General features: G+C 36.4%; 1 protein-coding gene across 1 annotated transcript in view; it reads right to left on the bottom strand.

Moving 5' to 3' along the window:
- Nucleotides 1-25945, bottom strand: part of ANKRD31 (ankyrin repeat domain 31) — a 144451-nt gene that overhangs the window by 29552 nt on the left and 88954 nt on the right. Inside the window, exons 18-23 of the mRNA XM_032593356.1 lie at nucleotides 25125-25267; nucleotides 16328-16490; nucleotides 14727-14842; nucleotides 9791-9878; nucleotides 4648-4744; nucleotides 756-1758 (exon numbers count right to left, since the gene is read on the bottom strand). Of these exons, the coding sequence (XP_032449247.1) occupies nucleotides 756-1758; nucleotides 4648-4744; nucleotides 9791-9878; nucleotides 14727-14842; nucleotides 16328-16490; nucleotides 25125-25267 (1610 nt within the window). The remainder of the gene's footprint in view (nucleotides 1-755; nucleotides 1759-4647; nucleotides 4745-9790; nucleotides 9879-14726; nucleotides 14843-16327; nucleotides 16491-25124; nucleotides 25268-25945) is intronic.

The raw sequence follows: 25945 nt of genomic DNA on the forward strand, positions 1-25945 counted from the left end.
TTTCAAAAAGTCAATGTAGGGAAAGGGGACAGGATGCCTGTTTTGTAGGCATTTTCTAGTAGAACAATTTTTTCCTCTTCTATTTATTAAAAAATTTTTAAAAGTTTATTTTTGAAAGAGAGAGACACAGAGTGTGAGTGGGGGAGGGGCAGACAGAGAGGGAGACACAATCTGAAGCAGGCTCCAGGCTCTGAGCGGTCAGCACAGAGCCCAAAGCAGGGCTCTAACTCACTAGCTGTGAGATCATGACCTGACCTAAAGTCGGACGCCTAACCGACTGAGCCACCCAGGTACCCTTTCTTCTTCGATTTTTATGCATATGTGATATTGTTTTCATTGAGTCAGATTTATCCAAATTCCAAGTCACTTCTTATTTCTAAATTGAACTTCTATAGAAGATGAATTTATATCTATCCTTTATCTGGGTAAGCTTCAGCAGTGCACAGTAATTCCTAAAACTGTGGAACCAAAGATAGCTCCCATTTATTATTTTTATGTTGTTCTTAAATTCTTCCAGGGCCAATATAATTGACTAACTCTGGCCTGAGAGCCCAAAGGTGCTAGTGACTAAAATGTATAGAGCAACCCAAAAGCATGATTTCACTAGCTAAGAATACAACGTTTTTGTCCCTTCATTCAAGAAGCCCAGCCAAACCCTACATCCATAATCAGAGCTAAATGCCTACACTTTATGAAAGAAACATTTATTTGCTTATTTATAAAATTACATGATTTTAGAGAAAAAAAAAGGATACCTGTGTTTTGAATTCCAGAATGTTATTTCCTGGATTAATTCTTCCTAGTAATATCAGATCTTTTATCTGCATACATTTCTTTCTGGGAGCTGTGCTATTGTTTAAAGGGTTTTTTATAATATGTTGACGGCCAGATCCCGAGGAATAGGAGCTCTCACCATCATGAGCATGGGGAACAGCAAAAACTGATTTTTTAAGATATGATTTCATCTGATGCCCAGTAGTACTGCCTAAGGCATCAGTCCCTTGGTGTGCCAAGGATTCTAATGTCCCCCTAGGTGGCTGCTGGGAAGCTATTTTCCTGTTTCCTCTTTTCGGATCACAATTGGTAGGAGCCTGATCGCAAATAACAGTTGATAGACGGGCATCATTTTCGGCAAGTCTGCTTGTAGTCTCTGAAATATTTAACGTGCCAGTTACTGCTGAAGGACTACTGTAAGATTCATTCCCTTTGGCTGGAGTTTCTGTAAGATCATTTTCTTTTTGTGAATATTCTGCTTGAGCAAGAAAAGCAACAGGCTGGGATGGTAATTTAATCTTCTTAGTGCCATCTGAATGTCTGGATTTTGATAACCCATCCAAGGTACAGTCATTGACATTCTGTTTAGAATTCAGCTCATTTCCAAAAAATTCTTCCCTTCTCACTGTCTCTGAATTTACACAAGTGTTGGTATTTTGGCTGCCATTCCACGTTTCCAGAGATGACTGTGTTTCCTGTATGCTTCCACAAATAAGGCTGACAGGAGAACATGAACCTGAATGGGGCTGCACTGAATTTCCCAGACTGGTAAGCCTTTGGCTGTCCTTTTCACTAGAGATTTCTGAGCTGGATGGCAGCCTCTTCAAACCAGGACCAGACGCAGATGTAATGTTTTTATAGTTTTGCATTTTCTGGCTAATTTTTTTCTGTTTTTTTGCCACAACTAAAAGGCTCTTCTGTCTTGTGGCCAAATTAGCCAGTTGTTCTCTGAGGACTCCTTGCTTAAATGATTCTATGGACACTCTAGAGAAAGAAACAGAAAGAGAAAAAAAAAAACCAAAAACAATAGAAAACTTTTTTTAGCAATCATGTAGATTTTAAAGATACTTTGTCTCAATTTAAATTTTAATCAGCCCAAAGTACACAAGTATTTCCTCTGAAAGGAAAATGACTCCTAAGGTAAGTAAGACTGCCTTTTTCTGGAGGTGATGGTGTGGTTATCCACATTTATATTATTTACCAGTTGTGAGTCAACCCTGAAAAAAAACAAATGTGGATTGTTTAGTTGGAAGGAGGAACACCATTTTTAAATTCAGAGTTTGCTTACCTGTTTATAGTGGAAAGGTGTATCGGGAAATAAAATTTGGGAGTAAGTTCCACTCAAGTTCCCTTAGAGCTATGGAGGAGTGAGACTGTTTTGAATAATTATATCTGAGCTGGACCTGAGAAATGTCAATCCATCAAGTAATTACTGTAATTGTACTTTGAACCTGTATTGAGGCACTTTCGGGTCCAGAGGGACTACCAGGACAAGCATTAACCTGTGTGACCACAATGGGCTTGAGAGCGAGAGAAAATGGCTGCTTCACACCCTTCTTTTGGTTATACCCATCTACACTACAGTGCCCTTCAGGATACTGGACTCTTTGTTTCCAGTAGTTCTCAAACTTTTTGGCTTTATGACTGTTTTATACTCTTAAAAATTATTGAGGACCCCAAAAGGCCTTTTTTCATATGGGTCTATCTATCAATATTTACTGTTCTACAAAATAAAACAGAAAATTTTAAAACACAAGAATATACAAAGATACATCCCATCGGCTATTAGAATAATGATAGCACCACACATGTGGCCTCTAGAAAATTCCATTATACACTCATGAGAGAATGAGAGCCAAAAAGTTTCATTATAGAAACAGTTGTGACTTCATACACCCTTTGAAATGGTCTCAGTGACCTTCAGGGATCACCCTAAAGCAGCTGCTTTAAGGGATAGCAATAGTATCACAGTTTAGGGTTGTTGGTACTGAACTTCAAGCAGACCAGATGTTAGAGTGAATAGTAGATGTAGGTGGAAGAAGCAGTAAGAAGAAATATTAGCAAACAGCTAGTAGCATAAAATACAAGAAGCTGAACAGAGGAGAAAAAATTAGTAATATCACATTTAAAACAGAGTTCAGACAGAAAATAAAAATGATTTTAAGATTACAAGATTTTAAGTCTTACAACAGTATTAATAAGGACTTACACACCTACAAACCCAACTGCTTGGGAACTTCCCAAAACTCCAGGTATATTGTTAATCATAGAACATAAAGGAAAACTGAAGCTAGTCTTCTCCAAAGTTTACCTTCTCCAAAGGTAATTGACCTACCTGTAGGTCCTATAAGCTCACTTGCTTTATACTAACAGGAAAACAGAAAAGAGAAATAATCTGTAATATTTATTCACTGGGGAGAAAAGCAAAATGAAGATAAAATATTTGTGAATGAAAATAGAAAACTGATTTTTAAATAAGTTCAGAAAAAAATGTCAAATGATTATAAGAATATAAAGAAAATTAGAGGGGTGCAGGTGGCTCAGTCATTTAAGCACCCGACTTTTGATTTTGTCTCAGGTCACGATCTCGCGGTTTGTAAGATCGAGCCCTGCATCAGCGTGGAGCCTGCTTGGGATTCTCGCTCCCTCTTTCTGCCCCTCCCCCACTGGTACACACGCACAGCACTCACACTCTCTCTCTTAAAAATAAACAAACTTTAAACAAAAGAATATAAAGGAAATTAGAAAATAACAGGTGAATAAGGAACAAGATCAAAAAGATAACTGCAACCCCATATTCACTGCAGCATTATTAACAATAGCCAAGACATGGAAGCAACCTATGTGTCCATCAAAGGCTGAATAAAGAAGATGTGGAATGTGCAAATGTACACACACACACATACACACACACACACACACACACAGAGGAATATTATTCAGACATTAAAAAGAAAGAAATCCTGTCATTTTTGACAACATGCATAGACCTTGAGAGCATTATGTTAAGTGAAATAAGTCAGACAGAGAAAAACAAATACTGTATGGTCTCACTCATATGTATAATCTAAAAAAACAAAAAACTACAAAACACAAAAAAATGACCTCATATATACAGAGAACAGATTGGTGGTTGCCAGAGGTGGAAGGTGGAGGGTGGGTGAAATGGCTCACCCATTTTGACCCCAGGTCAAAAGGTACAAACATCCAGTAATAAAATAGGTCAGTCATGGAGGTGTAATGTATAGCATGGTGACTACAGTTAATAATACTGTATTGTATACTTGAAAGTTCTAAGAGAGTAAACCTTAAAAGTTCTCATGAGAAAAAAAAAAAAAAGAAGGCATAGGTAGCTAAGTCTATGTATGAAAAACTAATAAAAATATGCCCAAACAAGAAAACAATATATCAAAAAAGGGAAAAGAAGAGGATATAATATAATCAGGATAAAACCCCTTAAAAGCCCTGAGAGTTTAAGACATACACAAAACCACAAAAAAACACATGGTTACACCACTTAGATAACATTTGTGATAGCAAAAAGAAAAAATTTTAGTGTAAAAAATCTGAGTTTACTATGGAAAGAAATTTATTTTGGGGATTCATGACCAGAGAGGCTGTCATAAAATTCTTGGCTATGGACAACTTTTTAAGATACTAAAATGTCCTCTTCTGAATATTTCAAGTAATAAAAAAGAAAAATATCTTTCTGGGAAGTACAATTCCCCATGAAGGTAATAGATTAGATGACCTCATGGTCATTCTTTGGCCCTAAGCAACAATTGTATTCTTAAAAAATTCCAGACCTAACTATTGTAGCTAAAAAGGGATAAATTATGAAAATTCTAAAGCAGTTCTACTTTTTTCACTCACCTGTATTTTTTAGCCAGATCATCCCTTTCTGCCTTCTGTTTGGCAAGCACATTATCCATAACCTCTTTTATCTCTAACATCTTTTCAATGTATTGTTCTGGAAACATGGTAATAAAATAAAAAGTTAACTGAGAGATAGCAATTGTTACATTTGATCACAGAGGACTCAGCCTTACTGTTAAATTTTAAAAAATTTATTTCCCTACGCTGCTCCCCAGTATCAATGGCCCAGATATATAAACCAAGACTCATTGAATTATGCCACCCTATGGAAGTACCCTGAAGAGGGCAGGCCAGCTTGAGTTCTAATCCTGCTACTCCACTAAGTTCTGTGACTCTGGACAAGACATATGACCCCTTTGGTTACTTTTCTTATTTGTGAAATGAGGGTAGGAAATAAATATTTTGTTAAACTTACTTTTTAAAACACAAAAGGAACACATTGTAAGAAAAATTTTCAAATAATATGAATGTTTACACAGAAGAAAAGTAAAAAAGAGTATCCCACTTTCACCCCCTGTTTCTCCTCTTTTTTACTCCACAAAAGAGACTACTGTTAATACTTTGGGAGGGCACTTGTTGGGATGAACACTGGGTGTTGTATGGAAACCAATTTGACAATAAATTATATTTTAAAAAAAAGAATAAAGAAAAGATCTATTCTTGATTTGAAAAAAAAATACTTTGGTAGCAGGGTACCTGTTTGTGTGTGTCAATTTTTTTTTAATTGTGTATTTATTTAATGCATTGTTCTATATATTTATACTATATGTAACTATTTATTATATTTACCTAACAATAAGAATCATGCCATCAGTTCTTGTTCTTTACACTTAGCATTTAGATAGGGCTGTATGATATCTAAGTTCACATAGATCTATATATAATTATTTTTATAATAATTACTTAAAATTTTCCTATTTTCTTCCACTGCTTCCTAAGTAACAGCATCATGCTCTGCCCCATCCATCACAAGTCCACAAGATTTACACACAAATGCCAATTATGTCCAAGTCCACATTCCCAAGTAGTAAATGGAAAGGCTTAGATGAATACATTTTCTTTTAAATGACTTTTTTTAATTTAATTTAATTTAATTTAATTTAATTTAATTTTATTTTATTTTATTTTACTTTTGGCTTTGTTTCTTACATTTTTTCCCTAATTATTTTAGACCAATGCATATTTTTCTAGATAACATAGAGAAAATCAGTGGTGGGAAATGACATGAAGTTCAGAGTTGAAATTTTTTCCAGAACTTTCCTTTGCAAATCAGACAAATGACTTGATCAGTAAAGAGTCAGTGTTCCCAGAGTAGTTTCTGCCCATCACGCACTTGAATTTTAAATCACAGGTAAAAATAACATTATCATAGTCATCAAGAAAATTCTATGTATTTCTATAAAAAAGGATAGGAAGAATTTTACATGTAACTTGACACTATATACTTATTTATCAGATACATTAATCAGTGGTATCTTAGGGAGAACCTAGAATCGCTCTAATATATGTAAGATTTTAATATATGATAATAAAGAATGAGGATGACAGAAATGATTCAACAGATAAGAGGAGGGAAATGGAACAGTTATGTGGGGGTGGGGGACTCTATTCTATCCTCATCTTGTGCCACGTGTGGAAAATAGATTTCAAATGAAGAGCAGAGTTGAAATGCATAGGAAAAAACCAATATACAAAATGTTTAAAGTAAACATCTTTTTGGTCAGTTTGGTTGAGGCACTAAGGTTTCTGACATCAAAGTGAATACAAGACATCGATAAGAAAAACCTACAGAAGGGGCACCTGGGTGGTTTAGTTGGTTAAGCGTCCAACTTTGGCTCAGGTCATGGTCTCATGGTTTGTGAGTTTGAGCCCCGCATCGGGTTCTGTGCTGACAGCTTGGAGCCTGGAGCCTACTTCAGATTCTGTGTCTCCCCCTCTTTCTACCCCTCCCCTGCTCACACTCTGTGTCTCTCTGTCTCTCAATAATAAATAAGTGTTAAAAAAAATTAAAAGAAAAAAGAAAAGAAAAACCTACAGAAAAATGTACAAAATGGGATCTGTTATTCCTGGACTCCTCAGCCAAATCACAGATATAAAAGGTGTCAGAATAAGGAAGTGGTGAATTTGTAAAGACACTTCTTCAGAGAGCTATTGCTCAACTGGATGGGAATCTCCATTCTCAACAGCCAGACTGAGAGGTGAGGTTTCTCTCTGTCTCAAGCCTAAGGAGGGCAGTTTCTCAAAGAACTGTTGAAGAGAGTAATAACTTTCTTTTGAGGTGATAATGGACTCACACCTGGCTTCCTCCTTTGAAATCTAGAGGTTGAGGCCCTGCAAGACAAGACATGTGGACACCAGGGAAAAGGGAGAGTTGCTCTTGTGCTGAAAGTTAACTGTTCTCCTTTCTAACCACAGGTCCAAAGTGCCAGGATCCTGCAGACTTGGTATGGAGCCTGCCCTGTGCCTGTGAGACTGACTATGGAGACTTCTACCTGAGAGAGAGTCTGTGTAGGTGGACCACCAAAAAACAAAACAAAACAAAAACAACAACAACAAAACCAACAAAAAAACAGCAGCAACAGCAGCTGACAGAAGACAAAGAGGAGCCAGGGAAAGGAAAATGTGCACTGCCCTGCCACACCACAGGAGCCATATACAAGTTCAGAAAAGCCTCAGAAAATTGCTCTGAAGAGACTAAGTTTTAGACATCCGCCAAAGACTGATGGAGTCAGTAGCAGTCAGTATTTAGCCTAGTATTTAGGCTAGCAACTGCTAGCCAAGAACTCTAGAGTCCCGTTGCCTTACCGTTCCTCCCTTAAAGGGGCAATGGGATGAAGATAAAGGGGTCCTGACTAGTCAATGTATTGGTCATAAAAGAATAAAATTAATTTACAAAGCCTAGGGATGGGGAGGGAAGAAAAGTTTCTAATCTTAAAAGCATTAAAAGAAATAGCAAAGGAAAAAGGCTGATACGTTTTATTATACAGAATTTGAAAATGTATGTACTTAAGCATAAAAAGACAGTTTGGCTGAAAAACATATTTGCAGCAGTTATGGCAGAAAAAGAGTCAATAACTTGATTGTACAAAATGGCTCCAACTTATTAACAGAGAAACAGGAACAGTCAATTCACAAAGCAGGAAAAAAAAAACTAGAGAAAAAATACCAATAATAATAAGGTAAGTGAAAATATGAGGCACATTTTTCTCATTAAACTGGTAAAATTGGGGCGCCTGGGTGGCGCAGTCGGTTAAGCGTCCGACTTCAGCCAGGTCACGATCTCGCGGTCCGTGAGTTCGAGCCCCGCGTCGGGCTCTGGGCTGATGGCTCAGAGCCTGGAGCCTGTTTCCGATTCTGTGTCTCCCTCTCTCTCTGCCCCTCCCCCGTTCATGCTCTGTCTCTCTCTGTCCCAAAAATAAATAAAAAGTAAACTGGTAAAATTAATTTAAATGAAAATACTGTTGCTATTAGCAGTGTAAAGGAAAACAAACACTAATGTGTGTTGGGGAAAGTGCAAATTAAATTAATATCTAATACTTTATGAAATAATTTATCAATACAAATTAATAGATTTTAAAATGTTTATAAATTTTTGAGCCAGTAGTTCCAAATCATTCCTATGAAGACAGTCCTAAATTCAAAAGCTATATACTATAAAATAGCAAAGAAGTAGAAAAATGTAAATGCTCAAGAAAAACGGAAAAATTAAGCCCTGGAACATTTACAAAATAGGATACTAGGTAAACCACTAAGAATAATGGCTCTAGAGAGAAAATGTAAAGTTGGCAAGTTTAGCATGATCTAAACTATGTTTTTAATAATTTTATTGAGGTGTCACTGCATAACCAAATTCTTAGAAGAAAGGAAACAAATACAACAAAATACTGTGGTGGGACAGTAGGTATTTTTACATTTTTTTCCTGGTTTTTTGAAGTGTATTTATATGCCTTTTAATAAAAGATTTTTTAATTGGAAAATTCATCTTAGGTATATAAGGTATTATAAATACTAAATAAAATATATGAACTATTCACAATTTGTTTGGGAGTATACATTTCAGTATTTTGTATTATTTTCCTCAAAACATAACATGTTTACCATGTGTTAAGCCAAGATGAAAGAATGGGTATAATTTAAAAGGAAATAATTTTTTAAAAGACTGTACAGTATGAACTAGGATAAGAGATGAATAGCTGTATCCTATTACATTAAAGATTGAGGAGATACTTTTAACTACTTAAACATTCAGATCTAAATCTATCAAGACCCAATTTTTACCTTGTAATCGTTAACTCATGAAAACACAACTGTGAGCTATCAAAGATTTACAAATATTCAGTGAACTTTTGAGAAATTCCGATTAGTAGGTCAGGGATCAAAGTCAAATTTACTATTTTGGGGGCGCCTGGGTGGCGCAGTCGGTTGAGCGTCCGACTTCAGCCAGGTCACGATCTCGCGGTCCGTGAGTTCGAGCCCCGCGTCGGGCTCTGGGCTGATGGCTCGGAGCCTGGAGCCTGTTTCCGATTCTGTGTCTCCCTCTCTCTCTCTGCCCCTCCCCCATTCATGCTCTGTCTCTCTCTGTCCCAAAAATAAATAAACGTTGAAAAAAAAAATTAAAAAAAAAAAAATTTACTATTTTGAATCACTTGTGTTTTGTAAACAGGAAGACATCTATGCTAAGATACTTACCTGGTGTATCTGCTCATCTGAAAGGTCTGAGGATTTGCCCTACTTGAGTCACAACTGCATATTCCTCTGCAGATCTGTTTTTAAAGGGCTACCATAGCTGCAGGGAATAACATAATCTCCTCCCTAGTCACTATATTGTGCTTTCTTTTTTTCTTCACATCTTCATCTAAACATATCACCAGTAGTGGCTTATCTCTGATCATTGTTTCAAGTGTCTCTCACGTTACTTATGCTATACTTTGAGTCTTAGAAGTATCTTGATCAACAAGTACACTAACTACTGGTTTGCATAAATGACTTCTGATGCTCATTTCTGGCACTTTACCATCACAAAAAAAAGGCTACTTTCAGCCACTGTAAGCTTTGACATAAACATGTACCGTAAGAAGTTGAGGTAGGAATGACCTTGGATGTACGAAATAATCAAACTTGAGTATGGGTGCATACTTACCTGCATCTTCAGGGGTTCTTATTTCAAATTCTAGTAAACTTTCTTGTTTTTCTTCTATGTCTTGTAGAATGGTACTGATGGTATGATGCTATCAGATAAAAATATTAAAAACTTCATTACAAGAAGGTAGGTATTTCTCTCTGATATGCAATTGTCAAATGCACAGCAAAAGTGCTAAAGAAAGTGCTGCTACAAAGCTTATTTTGCTTTATGTTCAAAATGTGTTCATGCTTTGTTTACCTGTATAAATGTTGCATACTTGAGGGGAAAAGTAAACTTAAATGTTTTGATTTATGTAGCAGATCTACTCCTGGCAAAAAGACTGTAAGAGTAGCAACCGTATAAAGAATCACAATTTCTCACTGACTTCTGTTACAATCATAGCTGTAGGTGAAACAAGAACAACTGAGAGCACATGATATTTAAAGACCACATATATGCAACAAGTTTACTTTAAGGCTCTGTGACTATCACTGCACACTATTAAAATCTCACACATAATCTTAAAATACAAAACACTACTCTCTCAAAAATTCACAAATGGGATTTAAGGCCCCCTCCCCACGCCCTTGTCAGTAGTGACTGTGTTGCCTGGAATGCCTTCAGTTAACTTTGCCCAGATCCACCTCTTTCCTATGAGAGATGTAATCATGGAGTCGATTCTGGAACTAGGCTGCCTGGGTGTGCTCTGGCTTCACTTCTTCCTAGCTGGGGGGCTCTAGCAAGTTACTTGTCCTCTCCTTGCCTGAACAGACTAACACATGTAAAATGCTTAGGACAGGGCCACTGCAAAGTAAGAATTCAATAAATACTGCTTATTATATAAAACCCATCTCATACATGAAACCTCTGACAAATCTAATTCATACTGATTTCTCCTTTCTCAGAATTACTTAGGAATTGCAGTGCTACAAAACTTAGCATTAATATATATAATATCTTACATATTATAGTTCTCCCTCAAAATAATAAGATCTATAGGCAGGAGCATAGCTTTTATATTTGTGAATGATTTCCAAACTGTTGGATATATAGCTGGTGCTCAATAAATGAAAACTGATGGACTGACTCATATTATCTATTCTTTAATATATTCTCAATATACATTCATTTAAAAAATGTGTCAGTCCTCAAAGCCTTCTGAAGTATACTGCCCTGAAATTCTACTTTGGTGCCTACAAGGGACATGAAAAATGCACATAATAAACGCATCCAATTATGTGGAAAAGCAATCTCACTGCTGTCATTTATGAAATGCATCAAAGCAGAACTATAAAATATAAATATGCAAAACAAACAAATGAGATTTATCTCTTTTTATACCAAATGGCTATAAAAGCAAACTAAAGGTCTGAACTGGCTATGCCTCTACCTACAGGTCAGGATAAAGAAAACACTTTCTGGAGGTGATTTTCCTTTCTCTTTTGCTCATATTGTGGATGCACTCAGTCTTGGCCACTATGGGCAATAACCTTTAACTCCACACAAGCTACACCTTCCACCATGGAGGGTCCAGCATAATCTTCCCCCCAAGAACCTCTTCTTTAGTCCTTCATTACTTGTTGTTTACCTTAAAAAAAAAAAAAGCACAACAAAAAACTCAACCTAGGATCTGTCTTTGGAATAAGCAGCTTTACATAGTTTATATTGTGCTTACTAAAAGCTTCATGAAAATTTTACTCCAATTTCCTATTTTTACTGTGGTAGGACCATCTTTGTCTCTGACACCTTTACAATTCTGTACAATATGGCACAGTGGTTAGAAGCACAGGCTCTGTAGCCAGACTGCCTGGCATTGCTTTAGTTCTGGTACTGCTACTTAACAGAAATGTATTTGGGGAGAGTCTGTCATATGATAAGTACTCAGTGAATACCAACTATTAGTATTGTTATCACTTCTGTACTTCGTCTACATGGGTATAGAGGAGGCTGCCTACATATTTTGATTTGATGGTGTTACAAGGTAGCACCAAACTAAAATCATCTCATTTCCTTTCTATCTGGCCATAGGGTCACCCCATCCCCAATGTGATTTGAAGTTTCCAACACTTAAAAGTTCACATTTACAAAAGATTCTTAATGACTTTAAAGTCCTTATATTTCTTTCGAGTTTTTCTTTCTTTCTTTTTCTTTTTTTTTTTTTTTGACTGGGAAATTCAGTTTTATTAGTTTTTTTTTTAATTTTATTTTTTATTTTTTTAAATTTACATCCAAGTTAGTTAGCATATAGTGCAACAATGATTTCAGGAGTAGATTCCTTAATGCCCTTTACCCATTTACTCCATCCCTGTCCCACAACCCCTCCAGTAACCCTGTTTGTTCTCTGTATTTAAGAGTCTCTTCTGTTTTGTCCCCCTCCTGTTTTTATATTATTTTTGTTTCCCTTCCCTTATGTTCATCTGTTTTGTCTCTTAAAGTCCTCATATGAGTGAAGTCATATGATGTTTGTCTTTCTCTAATTTCACTTAGCATAATACCCTCCAGTTCCATCCACATATTTGCACATGGCAAGATTTCATTCTTTCTGATTGCCAAGTAATACTCCATTGTATATATATATACCACATCTTCTTTATCCATTCATCCATCAATGGACATTTGGGCCTTTCCATACTTTGGCTATTGTTGCTACTGCTGCTATAAACATAGGGGTGCATGTGTCCCTTAGAAACAGCACACCTGTATCCCTTGGAAAAATGCCTAGTAGTGCTATTGCTGGGTCCTACGGTAGTTCTCTTTTTAGTTTTTTGAGGAACCTCCATACTGTTTTCCAGAGTGGCTGCGCCAGCTTGCATTACCACCAAGAATGCAAAAGAGATCCTCTTTCTCCGCATCCTCGCCAACATCTGTTGTCGCCTGACTTGTTAATGTTAGCCATTCTGACAGGTGAGGTGGTATCTCATTGTGGTTTTGATTTGTATTTCCCTGATGATGAGTGATGTTGAGCATTAGATTCAACAAAAACCGACCATCAACAAGGCATATCATAGTCAAATTCACAAAATACTCAGGCAAGGAGAGAATCATGAAAGCAGCAAGGTAAAAAAAGTCCCTAACATACAAGGGAAGACAGATCAGGTTTGCAGCAGAGTTTTTCTTTTTTAAAGTTGGTTTTCTTTTTAGGGGCACCTGGGTGACTCAGTCGGTTGAGCATCCAACTTTGGCTCAGGTCATGATCTCAGAGTCTGTGGGTTCGAGCCCTGCATGGGGCTCTGTGCTGACAGCTTAGAGCCTGGAGTCTGCTTCCGACTCTGTGTGTGTGTCTCTCTCTCTGCCCCTCCCCTGCTCATGCTTTGTCTCTCTCTGTCTCAAAAATAAATAAAAACATTAAAAAAAAAAGAAAAAGAAAATCAGAGACTCAAGCCTATACTATACATGTGTGTAAGAACTAAATTTATATAATTTGTGTGGTTCAGGAACTCAAACTGAGAAATGAGCATAAAAACTTGTGTGAAGCTGATAAACTTCTAAGGGCCCCAGAAGAGGCAAATGTTAAACACGAAGCCTAGGCACACCAAAATTCCCATAGTAATCGGTCCTCAATGAAATGAAATCATAACAAAAAATTAAAAACCACATAAAGAATCATGTTATCATGTGAGACTCAGGAAGAGACCTTAAAATTCCTTTTAGTTTTATTTTGTTCTTTCTTTAAAACAAAAATTCGAAAAGCAAAGAATTTCTAGAAATAAAAGAGTCATTTAAATTAAAGTTTCAACATATGAGTTAAAGAGAGTAGAAATATGGGTTAAATAGAGGAGAAATATTTGAGGAGAGAAATAATGAAGCAGGAGAGAGGTCAAAGGATAGCACACAGAATATAGTGTGGAAAGTTAAAGAGATGGAAAATATGAAAAAGATACTAGAAGATATTAAGACTAGTCTAACCAACATCTAAACAGAAGTTCAAAAAAAAAAAAGAAAAAAGAAAATTACTGAGATGGAGGAGAGGCAATTTTCAAAGGTATAAAGACTGAAAGTTTCTGGAATACAAATGAGAAATGTGCTTTCACATTAAAGGAGTATTTCTAGGCCTGAGTTTAATTAATAAAATGCTCCACATTTAGACACAACTTAGTGAAACTGGAGAACATAAAAGCTACAAGATTATCTATAAGGGAGTGACAATTAGATTGACAGGTGACTTTCTGTCCATTATTAACAGATACTAGGAACCAACGTAAATCATTTTCAAAGTGCTAAGGCAAATGCAATTTAGTTTTAATACAACTTAAAATATTTATGCTATAAATTAGTTGATTAACAATAGTTGAAGTTCAAAGAATAATACTGTCTTCTCTACAATGACTAACAGAAAGCATATAAGAGAAGTCTAACTTCTCTTCAAAATAGTATTTCATTGTACTTCACTTAAGAAGTTAGTTTCTAGTAAGCTTTGTGTTCTTATCATGTTACACAATCTTATCAATTAACATTTTTTATTGAGCAAATACTATGTTATTTTTGTAAAAATATATTTTTATATGAGGAGTTTCAGATACAGCAAACACTACCACTATAAACCATGCGATATCCAGATTGGCTAACCCAGGTTGCTTTCCTCTTTTCTGTCTGGAGTCCAGGGTCCTTTTTTACCCACTATGAATCCTAGACATTTTTTGGGAGTGGATGGGTGAAGACACACTATGATAGTGGCAGGGTCCATGGGACTAGAAGTAGCTAAAGAACCCAACCTAGGTGTAAACAATAGCAGCTAATCCATATTCTGTATTCAGTGCAGATAAGTGAGTTAACTACACAACATATTTTCTTGGCTCATTTTGTTCAATTAGCTATCTTATTTTCTTGTGACAAAAAATATTTTCAACCTGTGCATTCTTAAAATGGAAAGAGTACTGCCAACAGTTAATGACTGACTAGCCCAAAGAATGGCATTTTCTAAGCTGAAAACTTAAAGGATTTCAACTTCACTCACCACAGGATGGCTTTCTCTTGTTTTTTCTCTGTGTGAAAGAAAAGGTGGATCAACACTTTTGCAGTCGTCACTAAAACACTGTTTATGTCTTTTTGGTCGGGCAGCAGGAATTTTGACTTTAAAAATTAAAATTAGAAAATATAATAAGAATGTGTAAAAATTTAGCTTCATTTTATCAATTTTAATGGTGACAGGAATGGAAAGAATAAATTAAGTCTACAATTACTAAAATATCTTAATTTGGGGCAGCATCTCATTGTTTATTCTCAATTGCTTAATTACAGCTAACATTTACTGAATACTTATCACACGCTAGATGTCAAACTCTTCCTGAGCCATCTTATTTAATCTTCATACAAGCCCTGTAAGACAGGTAGTTTATTCTATCCATTTTACAGAAAAGGAGAGTGAAGCTTAGAGGGATTCAGGAAGTTTTCTTAATGTCACATAGCTAGTATTGAAATCGGATCTGACTCCAAAATCCGTGCTCTTAAACCACTACGTCTATGATTCATTGTCTCTGATCCTTTCCCATTCTGGATTCCCTTTCTTCATATAACTATTGTTCCCCTACGTCCCTCATCCCTTTACGGTACCTGACCAAGGAAATGTACACACAAGAAACAACAGACAAGTGGGAATTGATACAGCATTTCATAACAGAGTGCCCAATAACTCCAAATACGGCTGTGGAGAGGGAGAGATACATGGCTAGGGCTCTAAGAAAGGCTCTGACCCTATATATTTACCATATGGTAGCAGGTAATGAAAAGAGGAAACCTTGTATCAGTCTTGACCTTGACCTACATGTGATCTAGCTCACTTTTAAAATATGAGACAATGATTATCCTTGGCTCTGACCAATCATAACAGTAGTATGATTCCTCTCTTGAAAATCAACAATTGTTAAGGATAGTATAGGCTGGGAGAAAAGTGACAGGGGTTCTTTTCCCAATCTTTCTGCCTCACTGGAAGAAAGGGCAGATATGTTCCTGGGTTTCTTGTATGAGTCAAGCAGGACAGAAAAGGAAGAACAATTCATTCTCCTCAACATTTAATACATTTTGCCTGGCTGTACATTCCCTTGAAATATTCTTTACACTATATCCACACATACACATATGTATACATGTATATTTCCTTAACAAATTCATATTCTGGCATCAGAACATGAGATTCTTGAAAAGTTGGCATCAGTCCAACTTTCACATGTACCATTACAAATTTTGAAGTAATGGAATCTTACTTCCAAAGACTGAGTATAATGTCAACCTTTTCCAGCCCCTCTACGAGTAAGCCAATCTGTGTGGATTCAATTACATCTCTATCTCAGACCCAATGTTAGAGATTAATAATGGTTTAATGAATAATATAGGCTCCATTTCAACACATAATTCCAAACCAACAGGATCATATGGTATATAAATTAAACCAAATGTGGAAATGCTAATTTCTAAAAATAATGCTTTTCAAGAGTTTAATAAACATATAAAACATCTACCCCAGTCATGAAACAATTTACACTACAAATCTGAAGATTTTATTTTTCTAAGCAGAGGCATACACTTGTATAAAAGAGCAGGCAATACTTCCACACATACCAGTGACTGTAGCATTACTTTCATCTCTATTATCAGTCTCAACAGCATCATAAGATTTCAGCAGCTTTTTCGTTTCTTCATCATCTGCTTCATCCAAAGCAGTATTCTGCTTTTGATTCTTTTGATTTGGGTTTGCTCCATGTTGTAGTAGAATCTCAGCTGCCTAGAAGATATTTTCCCAAGGTTATCTCTATAGACACCTTTCTGCTTTCGTTTTAAGACACCACCATTAAAAGTTATCAAAGTATAAAAAGCTATCAAAAAAGTTGGCAAACTCTGGTCAAGAAAATTTTTGATTAAATTTGATATGACAACTGTAAACTGATCCACTGATTTGGCCTGATCTGTCCTCACAGGAGAACCAAACATGATGACGTGAAAGTACCAGATATGCAGCCTTCAGGGCAGTTAAGAAGCAAATATAGGTAAAATGAGGTGCAAGATTTACTGTCTCTTTAACAGAGCTCTTTGTCTTCTTCCAACCTGCATTACGATATTTTAGGTATGTTACTTGTTTAAGAAATTTTATGAGCTAGGATGAGAATCCATAACCCTTCTAATAATGTCTATGCACACCTATTATGCGTCCTAAATAACTTATATGTTAAAGGTAAAAGGCAACTTAGAATCTACTCCAACCCCATCATTTTAAGGAAGAGGAAACTGAGGTCAAGAGCTTGTGACATCGGGTGGAGGGTGATTTCTAATATAAATGAATTTGTAAGTTTACAAAGTCATTTATATTAGAATATAAAGTTGAATAACTCAAAGTTGTTGCATATTAGAAATTAGTGAATGACCAAAGTTAAAGACGTTACTAATTAGTTTATAGTATAACTCAGTGAGCAATAGCCAATGAGTCCATCTGCGTGAGGAATGCAATTCAAATCATTGAAAAACCTGATCAAGAAAAGATGGCCAGGATTTTGTTAAAAATAGAGACATACTATGTGTCAGTGGCTTTTCTCTTTCTCCTTATGTCCAGGTATGGAGAAGCAGAGATACTTAGGAGCAGATGGGCCAGTGAAGATGACAAGGACAGCCCCTCATTTGTTCCATCAGCCCAGGGTTAGCATAGCATAAAAGAAAACACATTTGTTTTCAAGTCAAGCATATAGAACTCACTCCTGCTACTTACTAACTGTCCTTGAAGAAGTTTATTTACCATTTGAACCTCATTTTTATCATCTTTGAGAACTAAATGTGAGCCCTTGTCAAATATCTTATACTAGTGGGTCTTTAATGAAAGCAGTCCCGTCTGAGTAAAGGCATTTTGTTTTGTTTTTACAAGGGGTGAGCAGTACCTCAATCCAGTAGTTTCTAAGCCTGAGTGATCAGTAAAGTCACCTGTGGAATTATTTAAAAATACAGATTCCTTATACCCTCTTTCCACTACTATATGGGGGAGAGAGGAAGCTTGTTTTGTTTTGTTTAACAAAGGAAGCTTTTCTAGAGTTAAAAATTATGCCATATAAATAATGACTCTTCTGTGTGTTAGGATGAGGCCTTCCTCTCAGGCCTTGACCTTTAATGTATTAACATGGATTCATTTAATATATTAGTTCCGAGGAAACAGAGAACTCAGCTCATTGGAATGGGACCCTGAACAGCTATTTTTCAGTAATGCCTAAAAGAACAGCTACAGGGCCACAAGGCACTAAACAGGAATGGCTAACAGAGAGCTCCAGGCAATAAGATAGGGTGGACCTGAGGAGCAAAGAGCTTGACAAAAATTAGGTGACCAAGAAGTAGGCCCCTTGCTTAACTTTTTTTTTTTTTTTTTAATCCGCTTTACTAGGGTAATCACGACGACAACCATGACTTAGAAACATTCCATCATCATAAAAAAATTTATTATGGCTCTCTGCAGTCAATCTTTTCCCACCTCCCTTTGGCCCTTGGCACTCAGCAATCTGGTTCAATCACTATAAATTTTGCCTTTTGTAGTATTTCATATGAATGGAATCATACAGTATACAGTCTTTTTTGTGTGTGGCTTAAGTTAGCATGATGTTTCTGAGATTCATCCATATTGCTGTATCGATGGTTTCATCTGGCTACTTGCTAGCTGGTATGGGAACAGTGTTATAACAATGAATGGAAGTTACACCTATTCTGCCACGCAGACAGACATGTTCAGGAACGCCTGTAATGAAGATGTTTCTAAGAATGCTACTTGCGGGGCGCCTGGGTGGCGCAGTCGGTTAAGCGTCCGACTTCAGCCAGGTCACGATCTCGCGGTCCGTGAGTTCGAGCCCCGCGTCAGGCTCTGGGCTGACGGCTCAGAGCCTGGAGCCTGTTTCCAATTCTGTGTCTCCCTCTCTCTCTGCCCCTCCCCCGTTCATGCTCTGTCTCTCTCTGTCCCAAAAATAAATAAACGTTGAAAAAACAAAATTAAAAAAAAAAAAAAAAGAATGCTACTTGCTAGGTATGATGAGAAGAGTGTTACTTCAGGGAATGGAAATCACATATCATTTGCAATGTATGTGGTATTGAAGGACACTTGTAGTAAAGATGTTTCTAAGAAAAAATAGTTTGTTCCTTTTAATGATGTATCTGTGTATCCGTCTATTTATTTATCAGTTGGGAGACATTTGGGTTCTTTCCAGTTTCTGGCTATTATGAATAAAGCCACTGTGAACATTTGAGTATATATCTTTATGTAAACAAAAGGTTCTTTTTTAAGATTTCTGTCTCTCTGTTGGACCTCTAGTTTTGTTCATGTATTACTTTCCCAATTTTACTGAGTTGTCTTGTAGACTGCTGGGCTTCTTTAAAACCATTATTTTAAGTTCTTTGCCAGACAATTCATAGATTTCCATTTCTTTGGGGTCAGTTACTGGAAAATTATTGTGTTCCCTTCTTGGAGCCATGTTTTCCTGATTTGTTAACGTTCCTTGAAGTCTTGCATTGCTATTTTCACATCTGAAGAGACAGTCACATCCTCTAATCTTCCGAATAACCAGCTTTGAAAGAGGCATCTTCACCAGTCAGTCCATCTCAGGATTCTGAGGCTTTCTTAGATTTTTTTCTATAGATGTATTTGCTGCACATTTCTTGTTTTCTCTTGGGGGGAGTTCTTAAAACTGTATGCCTTCTATTGATTCCATGAAGCCAGGCCAATTGGCTTTTGTTTTTCCAAGGGGGGTTCTCTAAAATGTTCCCTGAAATCCTACAGAATTGAACTTTCTGTGTTGGATTACTAGCAAGTCTGCAAAGGCTTACTTTTGCTGCCCACGAGAGTGCACAGAGAGAGCTGGCCACAGAGTAGGGTAGTAGAAGGAGTATGTGGGTGAGGTGTGCAGAGCATTAGGGAGATCCAAGGAGCTACGTGGGGAGTTCTACAGGTGAGGCATCTCCAACAACCTGTAGGTAGGCTTCCTGGAGTCCACAAACTGGTTAGTTGGAACAATTGTGGAGCAGTTAGCAGCATCACAGAAGCTGGTGAGTTCTAAGCCTTTGCTGCTGTGTCCCCAGCCTCTCCCAGCCCTTCAATCTTGCAGATCACCTCATCAATTTGGGTGAGGCAAAAAAGAAGTGTGTCTCTTGGTGTGTATTTGTATAAGAGAAGAATTTCCTAAGAGAAGAATTGCAATTGCCAGCTATGATAGTGGATTTCCCATTTCTTTTTTTAAAAAATTTATATATGAGAGAGAAAGAGAGAGAGAGAGAGAGAGAGGGAGAGAGGGAGAGAGGGAGAGAGGAAGAGAGGGAGGGACTGAGAGAGGAGACACAGAATCTGAAGCAGGTTCCATCTCTGAGCTGTCAGCTCAGAGCCCGATGCAGGGCTCGAACTCACGAACCGTGAGATCATGACCTGAGCCGAAGTTGGATGCTCAACCAACTGAACCACCCAGGTGCCCCTATTTCCCATTTCAATTCTGCTTTTACTTCATTTATTTTGAAACTCATTACTGTGTGCACCCACTTTCAGAATTGCTATGCCTTCTTGGTCAAATATTCCCCTTATACTTATGCAATGTCCCTCTTTATCCCTGACAATATTCCTTGCTCTGAAATCTACTTTGTCTTAAGCTTCCAGAGTCACTCATTCTTTTGATTATTGTTTTCATGGTGTATCTTTTTTCCTCATTTCCTCTTCTTCATAGCCCCTGGGAATCACTAATCTACTCTCTGCCTGTATGGATTTGCTTATTGTGGACATTTCATATTAATAAAATAGTATGTGGCCTTTTGTATCCATCTTCTTTCATTTAGCATAATGTTTTCAGGTTCATCCATGTGGTAGCATGTATCAGTACTTCTTTTTTTATGGCTTAATAATATCTTATTGATGTATACCACATTTTGTTTATACACTCATCCACTGATGGACATTTGGGTTGTTTCTACTTTTTGGTTATTTGGAAAATAGTGCTATGGACATTCATATACAAATTTCTGTGTGAACATATGTTTTCAGTTTCCTAGGCTATACACCTGGGAGTGATTTGCTACATTATATGGCAACTTGGTTTAGCTTTTTGAAGGAACTGCCAGACTGTTTTCTATAGCAGCATCACCATTTTACATTACCACCCGCAATGTATGAGAGGTCCAATTTTTCCACATCTTTGCCAACATCACCTTTACTTTTGAAAGATTTTTTGCTGAGTACAGAATTCTAGGTTAACAAGTTCATTGCCCCTTGCAGTACTTTTTAAAGATGTTGCTCCTTTATCTAGTGGCTTGTAAAATTTCTGATGAGAGTTTGGCTACCATTCTATTTGTTCCTATATACACGTTTTTTCCCCAAACTTTCTGTTTCTCCCTTTTTCACTGGTTCTCAGCAATCTTATTATGGTATATGTTGGTACAGTTTTCTTCATTTTTCCTTTACTGGCAAGTTGGTAAGATTTTTGGTTCTGTGGATTTACTGTTTTCATCACATTTGGATAGTTTGGTCTTTATTGTCCAAACATTTTTTTCTGATCAGCCCCCTCCTTTAGGATTAAGCTTGCATATAGATAGATAGATAGATAGATAGATAGATAGATAGATAGATAGATATACATATATCTGGGAGTATATGTCTATAGATATATAGGTATACACATATCTATATCTATACAGATATATCTATATAGGTAGATATAGATATAGATATGTATAATATAACTTGATATTGCCCTACAGGTCACTGACGTTTTCTTATTTTGTCTTTGTTTTTTCAGTCTTTCTTCTTCCTTTATTCTGTATAATTTCTAATGTTTTATCTTCAAATCCAACGCACTTACTTTTTAGTATTTATATGCTGTTAACCAAGCCATTTGGTGAATGTTTCATTTCACATGTTTTATTTTCATCTCTCATAGTCTGAGTCTTATTTACACCTTCCATTTCTATTCTCATCCTGTTTCTGTTTTTTTCCACCGTCTTAAACATAACAGAGTGTATTAGTTTCCTATTACTGCATAACAAATTACTACAAATCTGATAGCTTACAATAATACAAATTTATAATCTCACAGTTCTGTAGGTCAGAAATCTGAGCGTGGTATGGCTGGGTTGTCTGCTCAGATTCTTCACCATGTTGAAATCAAAGTGTCAGCATAGACTGTGATAGTCACCTAAGGTTTAGGGTCCTTTTCCAAGCTCACTAGTTTTTTGGCATAATTCACTTCCTTGAAAGTTTATGACTAAGCTTCCTGTATTCTTCTTGGCTGTGGATTAGGGACTGCTCTCAGCTTCTAAAAGCTAGCTGCAGATCCTTGCCATATGGTTCGCTTTGATGCTTTCCTTCTTTTAAAGGATTTACCTCATTAGGTTGGGCCCACTCACACTCAAAGGGAGGGGATTATACACAATGTATATAGGTCAGTAAGTGAGAATTTTCAGGACCATCTTAGAATTCTGCCTACCACGTACAGTATGTAATTGTAATATTTGTTTAACATCCTTTTCTGCTAATTTTATTATCTATGTCATTTCTGGGTCTGTTTTGCATGATCATTTTTATGCCTGCTTATAGGTAATATTTTATACTCTTTTATTTAAACAATTTTTTTTGAACCGGTTGATAGACATTGTGATTTTTATACTGCTGAATGCTGAATTTTACTGTATTCCTTTAGATGTTGTTAGGCTTTGTTCTGGGATACATTGAGGTTATTGGAATCAGTAGGATCTTTTTGATACTTTCTTTAAAACATTAGAAAAAATTTACATTTATTTATTTTTGAAAGACAGAGAAGGACCAAGCATGGGCAGGAGAGGGGCAGAGAAAGCACGAGACACATAATCTGAGGCAGGCTCCAGGCTCTGAGTTGTCAGCAGAGCCCGACCCAGGGCTCAAACCATTGAACTGTGAAATCATGACCTGAGCTGAAGTCAGATGCTTAACTGATCGAGCTACCCAGGTGCCCCATATTTTCTTTTAAATTTTAAGGTGAATCCAAAGAAAGGACTAATTTGACTCAACTATGCAAGAAATACCTATTTGATGTTTCCATGTTTTATGAGTTCCTACCACTCTGGCTGGTGCAAACATAAACTACTCAGCCCCCTGTAAGCTCCAGCGATGATTCTGACAATCCTTCCTGCTACCTCTTTGCCTAACCTTACATGGTTTTCTTAAACATATTTGTAGATCAGCCAAGAGTCAAGGTGGTTTCCTTCAAATTTCTGAAAAGTTCTCTGTGCAGATCCTTTCTCTCTGGTATTTTGCCCCATAAATTCTAGCTGTTGGAGACTTTTAAACTCCAAATTCTATCTTCTGAACTTGAGACCATAGTGCTGTTTGTTTTCTCTCTTCCTATGTTTCTGCCTGGAGACACCTAGTCCATATGGTAGGGCAACCATAGGATTTGCTTCCCTTCTCTAAAGAAGAAGAATGTCCTGTGCTGCATGTTGTACAATGTCTCAAAACTGCCATTTTATATATTTTTTCACTTTGTAGTTGTTAAGAGGGGAGGGCATATCTTGTCCCTCCCAATTTTTCTGGTACGAAAATGAATGTCCATCCTCACCCACTTTGTATCTTTTTCTCTCACTCTCCTTTTCCTCTTCATTTTACAAGGTGAAATACAGGACCATTTTGGAAAATAAAGCAGAAATGAAGATTTAAAAAGAATTTAAAAGTTGGAAAAAATAGGCTGTTGAGTAACTTTTCATGCAGTAATGCAAGAATAAAAAAAATAAAATATAAGAATTAGCTTTATAGGATATAGAATTGATACTGATTAGGTCTCTAATACCATATATTTACCTCCCCTGCTCTCTTTTTAATCTTTCTAATTTATCAATATTCTATGTAAAGATAAAGAAATAGGGACAAAGGGGAGGAAATGAGAAATAAAATGAGCCACTGATCAAAGAACTGCCACACAGAGGGAAAATGAAGGAAGATGTGAGGAAAGATTCTGGCAATATACCAGAGTCAAAGAAATTAAAATATCTTTAAAAATACCACCTCCTTCTTTCAAATAGAACATTTCTCTTTAAAATAAAGGCAGTACTGATGTGGAAGGTTAGTCTAAATGCAAACTTTGTCTATACTGCCTTAACATAAGGTCGAGCAATAGCAAACTACGGCCCATGAGCTAAGTCCAGTCTGCTGCATATCCTTACAACAATGCTGTACGAAATCTTAGCTATGAGCACCACTGAATGCTGAGCTCTAGAAGTCCTTCTAATAAATTCTAAAATATAGGGGTGGTACTGGGGACCTCCTTATTTTCTTTGTTTTATATTCTATTTTTCAGGATAATGTCTAAAATCCTGATTTTCCTACTATGAAATTTTGGCCCTTATTTAAGTGGTTTCACTTTAAGTGGCCTTTTCCTGTACATATAACCAGTAAGTTCGTTGATCTAATGACTCTTCCTGCTTCCTTTCTTCCATTTCATGACTACATAACCTTGAGACTTTATCTTAAAGACCAAAAGAAGCCACTCTGGACATTAGCCCACCCATCTGGTATTATTCTTCATCATTAGTTTATATCTCTTATCTCTGCAAATCATAAATTCCATAGTATTCCTTCACATGACTACCTTTAAACTGAATAAAGTGGGAATATGCTTTCATGAAATTAACAAAAAAATCATCAGGCTCTTAAAAATATCTAGGGACAGATAAACTGGTGTTAGTGAGACGTTCAAGGTATTTTTTACATGAACCTTGGTTTTAATACTGTTATTCATAGTGGTTTCCTTAACTGTTTTCCAAAGTCAGTGATTTTTCCTGAAACCTGTACTGCCTATTGATAGCAACAGAAGTCTTCTCAGATTTGTCAAACAAAGATGAGTCTAAAAATCTTAGGAATTTTAAGGTATAGATGTGAGATTCAGTGTTACTGAAGTAATTACCTTAGTAATTTTTTCTTGTGATGGCTGTCTGATTAAGAGAAACAAAGGAGAAAAATACACAACAAATCCTCAGGAACAAGCAACATTCATTTGTACCCATTTTTTTGAAACCTCAAACCCACTGAGAAATTTTGAGTTAAAGTGTGTCAACATATATCATCACTACAACTAGGCTCTTATGCACAAGAGCCGATCATTTACAACAACTAAACATGAAACGTATTAAATTTATAGCCTGTGTTTACCCTGAGCCCTTTCATTTTATTCTGACTCATGTGAATTCTATGAACAGAGACAATGTAAAAATGATTCATTAGGAAATATGATTTTTCCAATCTATACACAATATCTTATTTTCATTTATAATTTTAAGTAGTTTTAAAAATCATTTAAGGAATCACTTTAGTGCTCAGTTTAAAATATCTTCATTTTCTTCATTCACTTTTCTAAGGAAAAGTAATAGGAATGCAATCTGATGTGCACTGTACCTTTAAATGACTGCTGGAGGCAGCATCATGTAAGGGCAGAATCCCACCTAGATTTTCACAATTAACATCAGCACCAGCTTTTAACAACTCTACAATTATATCATTAGATCCCTTACTAGATGCCTCATGGAGTGGTGTCCAACCTAAAAAAAGGAAAAAAGAAAAAGCCAAACAAGCTGCTGCGTAAAAATCAACATTCATGTAATATCTCCATTCTTAAGTTTATTTGCACTAATGTAATTAGTATCTATATTGATTCAAATGTATACACTAAGCATTAGACAAGAAATTATACTGAAAACCATGACCTTAAAATGTGTTTCATTTTGGGGGGCGCTTGGGTGGCTCAGTCAGTTAAGCATCTGACTCTTTGTTTTGGCTCAGGTCATGATTTCAACGTTTGTTTGAGCCGTACATCCAAGCCCTTGCATGGAATTCTCTCTCTCCCTTTCATTCTCCCTCTCTCTCTACCCCTCCAGCTCTCTCTCTCTCTCAAAATAAATAAATAAACTTAAAAAAATGTGTTTCATTTTTGTCAACAAATTGATCTCGGGAAAAAGTATTTCTTGATACAAGGGTGAAAGAAAAGACTCAGAGAACATAAAATATAATGGGACTAAATTTTTTCACCTCAGATATTAAAATAGAGTACGATCATGTCTGACTTTCTCATTTGTATCACTGCATTGTCACTTATCTCTTTAAAATGATATATGATTCTTGAAGTCAACCTCTGAGTTTTTCCCTCTGTTAATTCCTCACACGATGTTTGTGCTTGAGCAAAATGTTAGAAGATCAATTTAAAAATGGAGGCTTAAAAT

This window comes from Lynx canadensis, chromosome A1 (genome assembly GCF_007474595.2).
Source record: "Lynx canadensis isolate LIC74 chromosome A1, mLynCan4.pri.v2, whole genome shotgun sequence".
In the NCBI taxonomy this organism is placed as follows: domain Eukaryota; kingdom Metazoa; phylum Chordata; class Mammalia; order Carnivora; family Felidae; genus Lynx; species Lynx canadensis.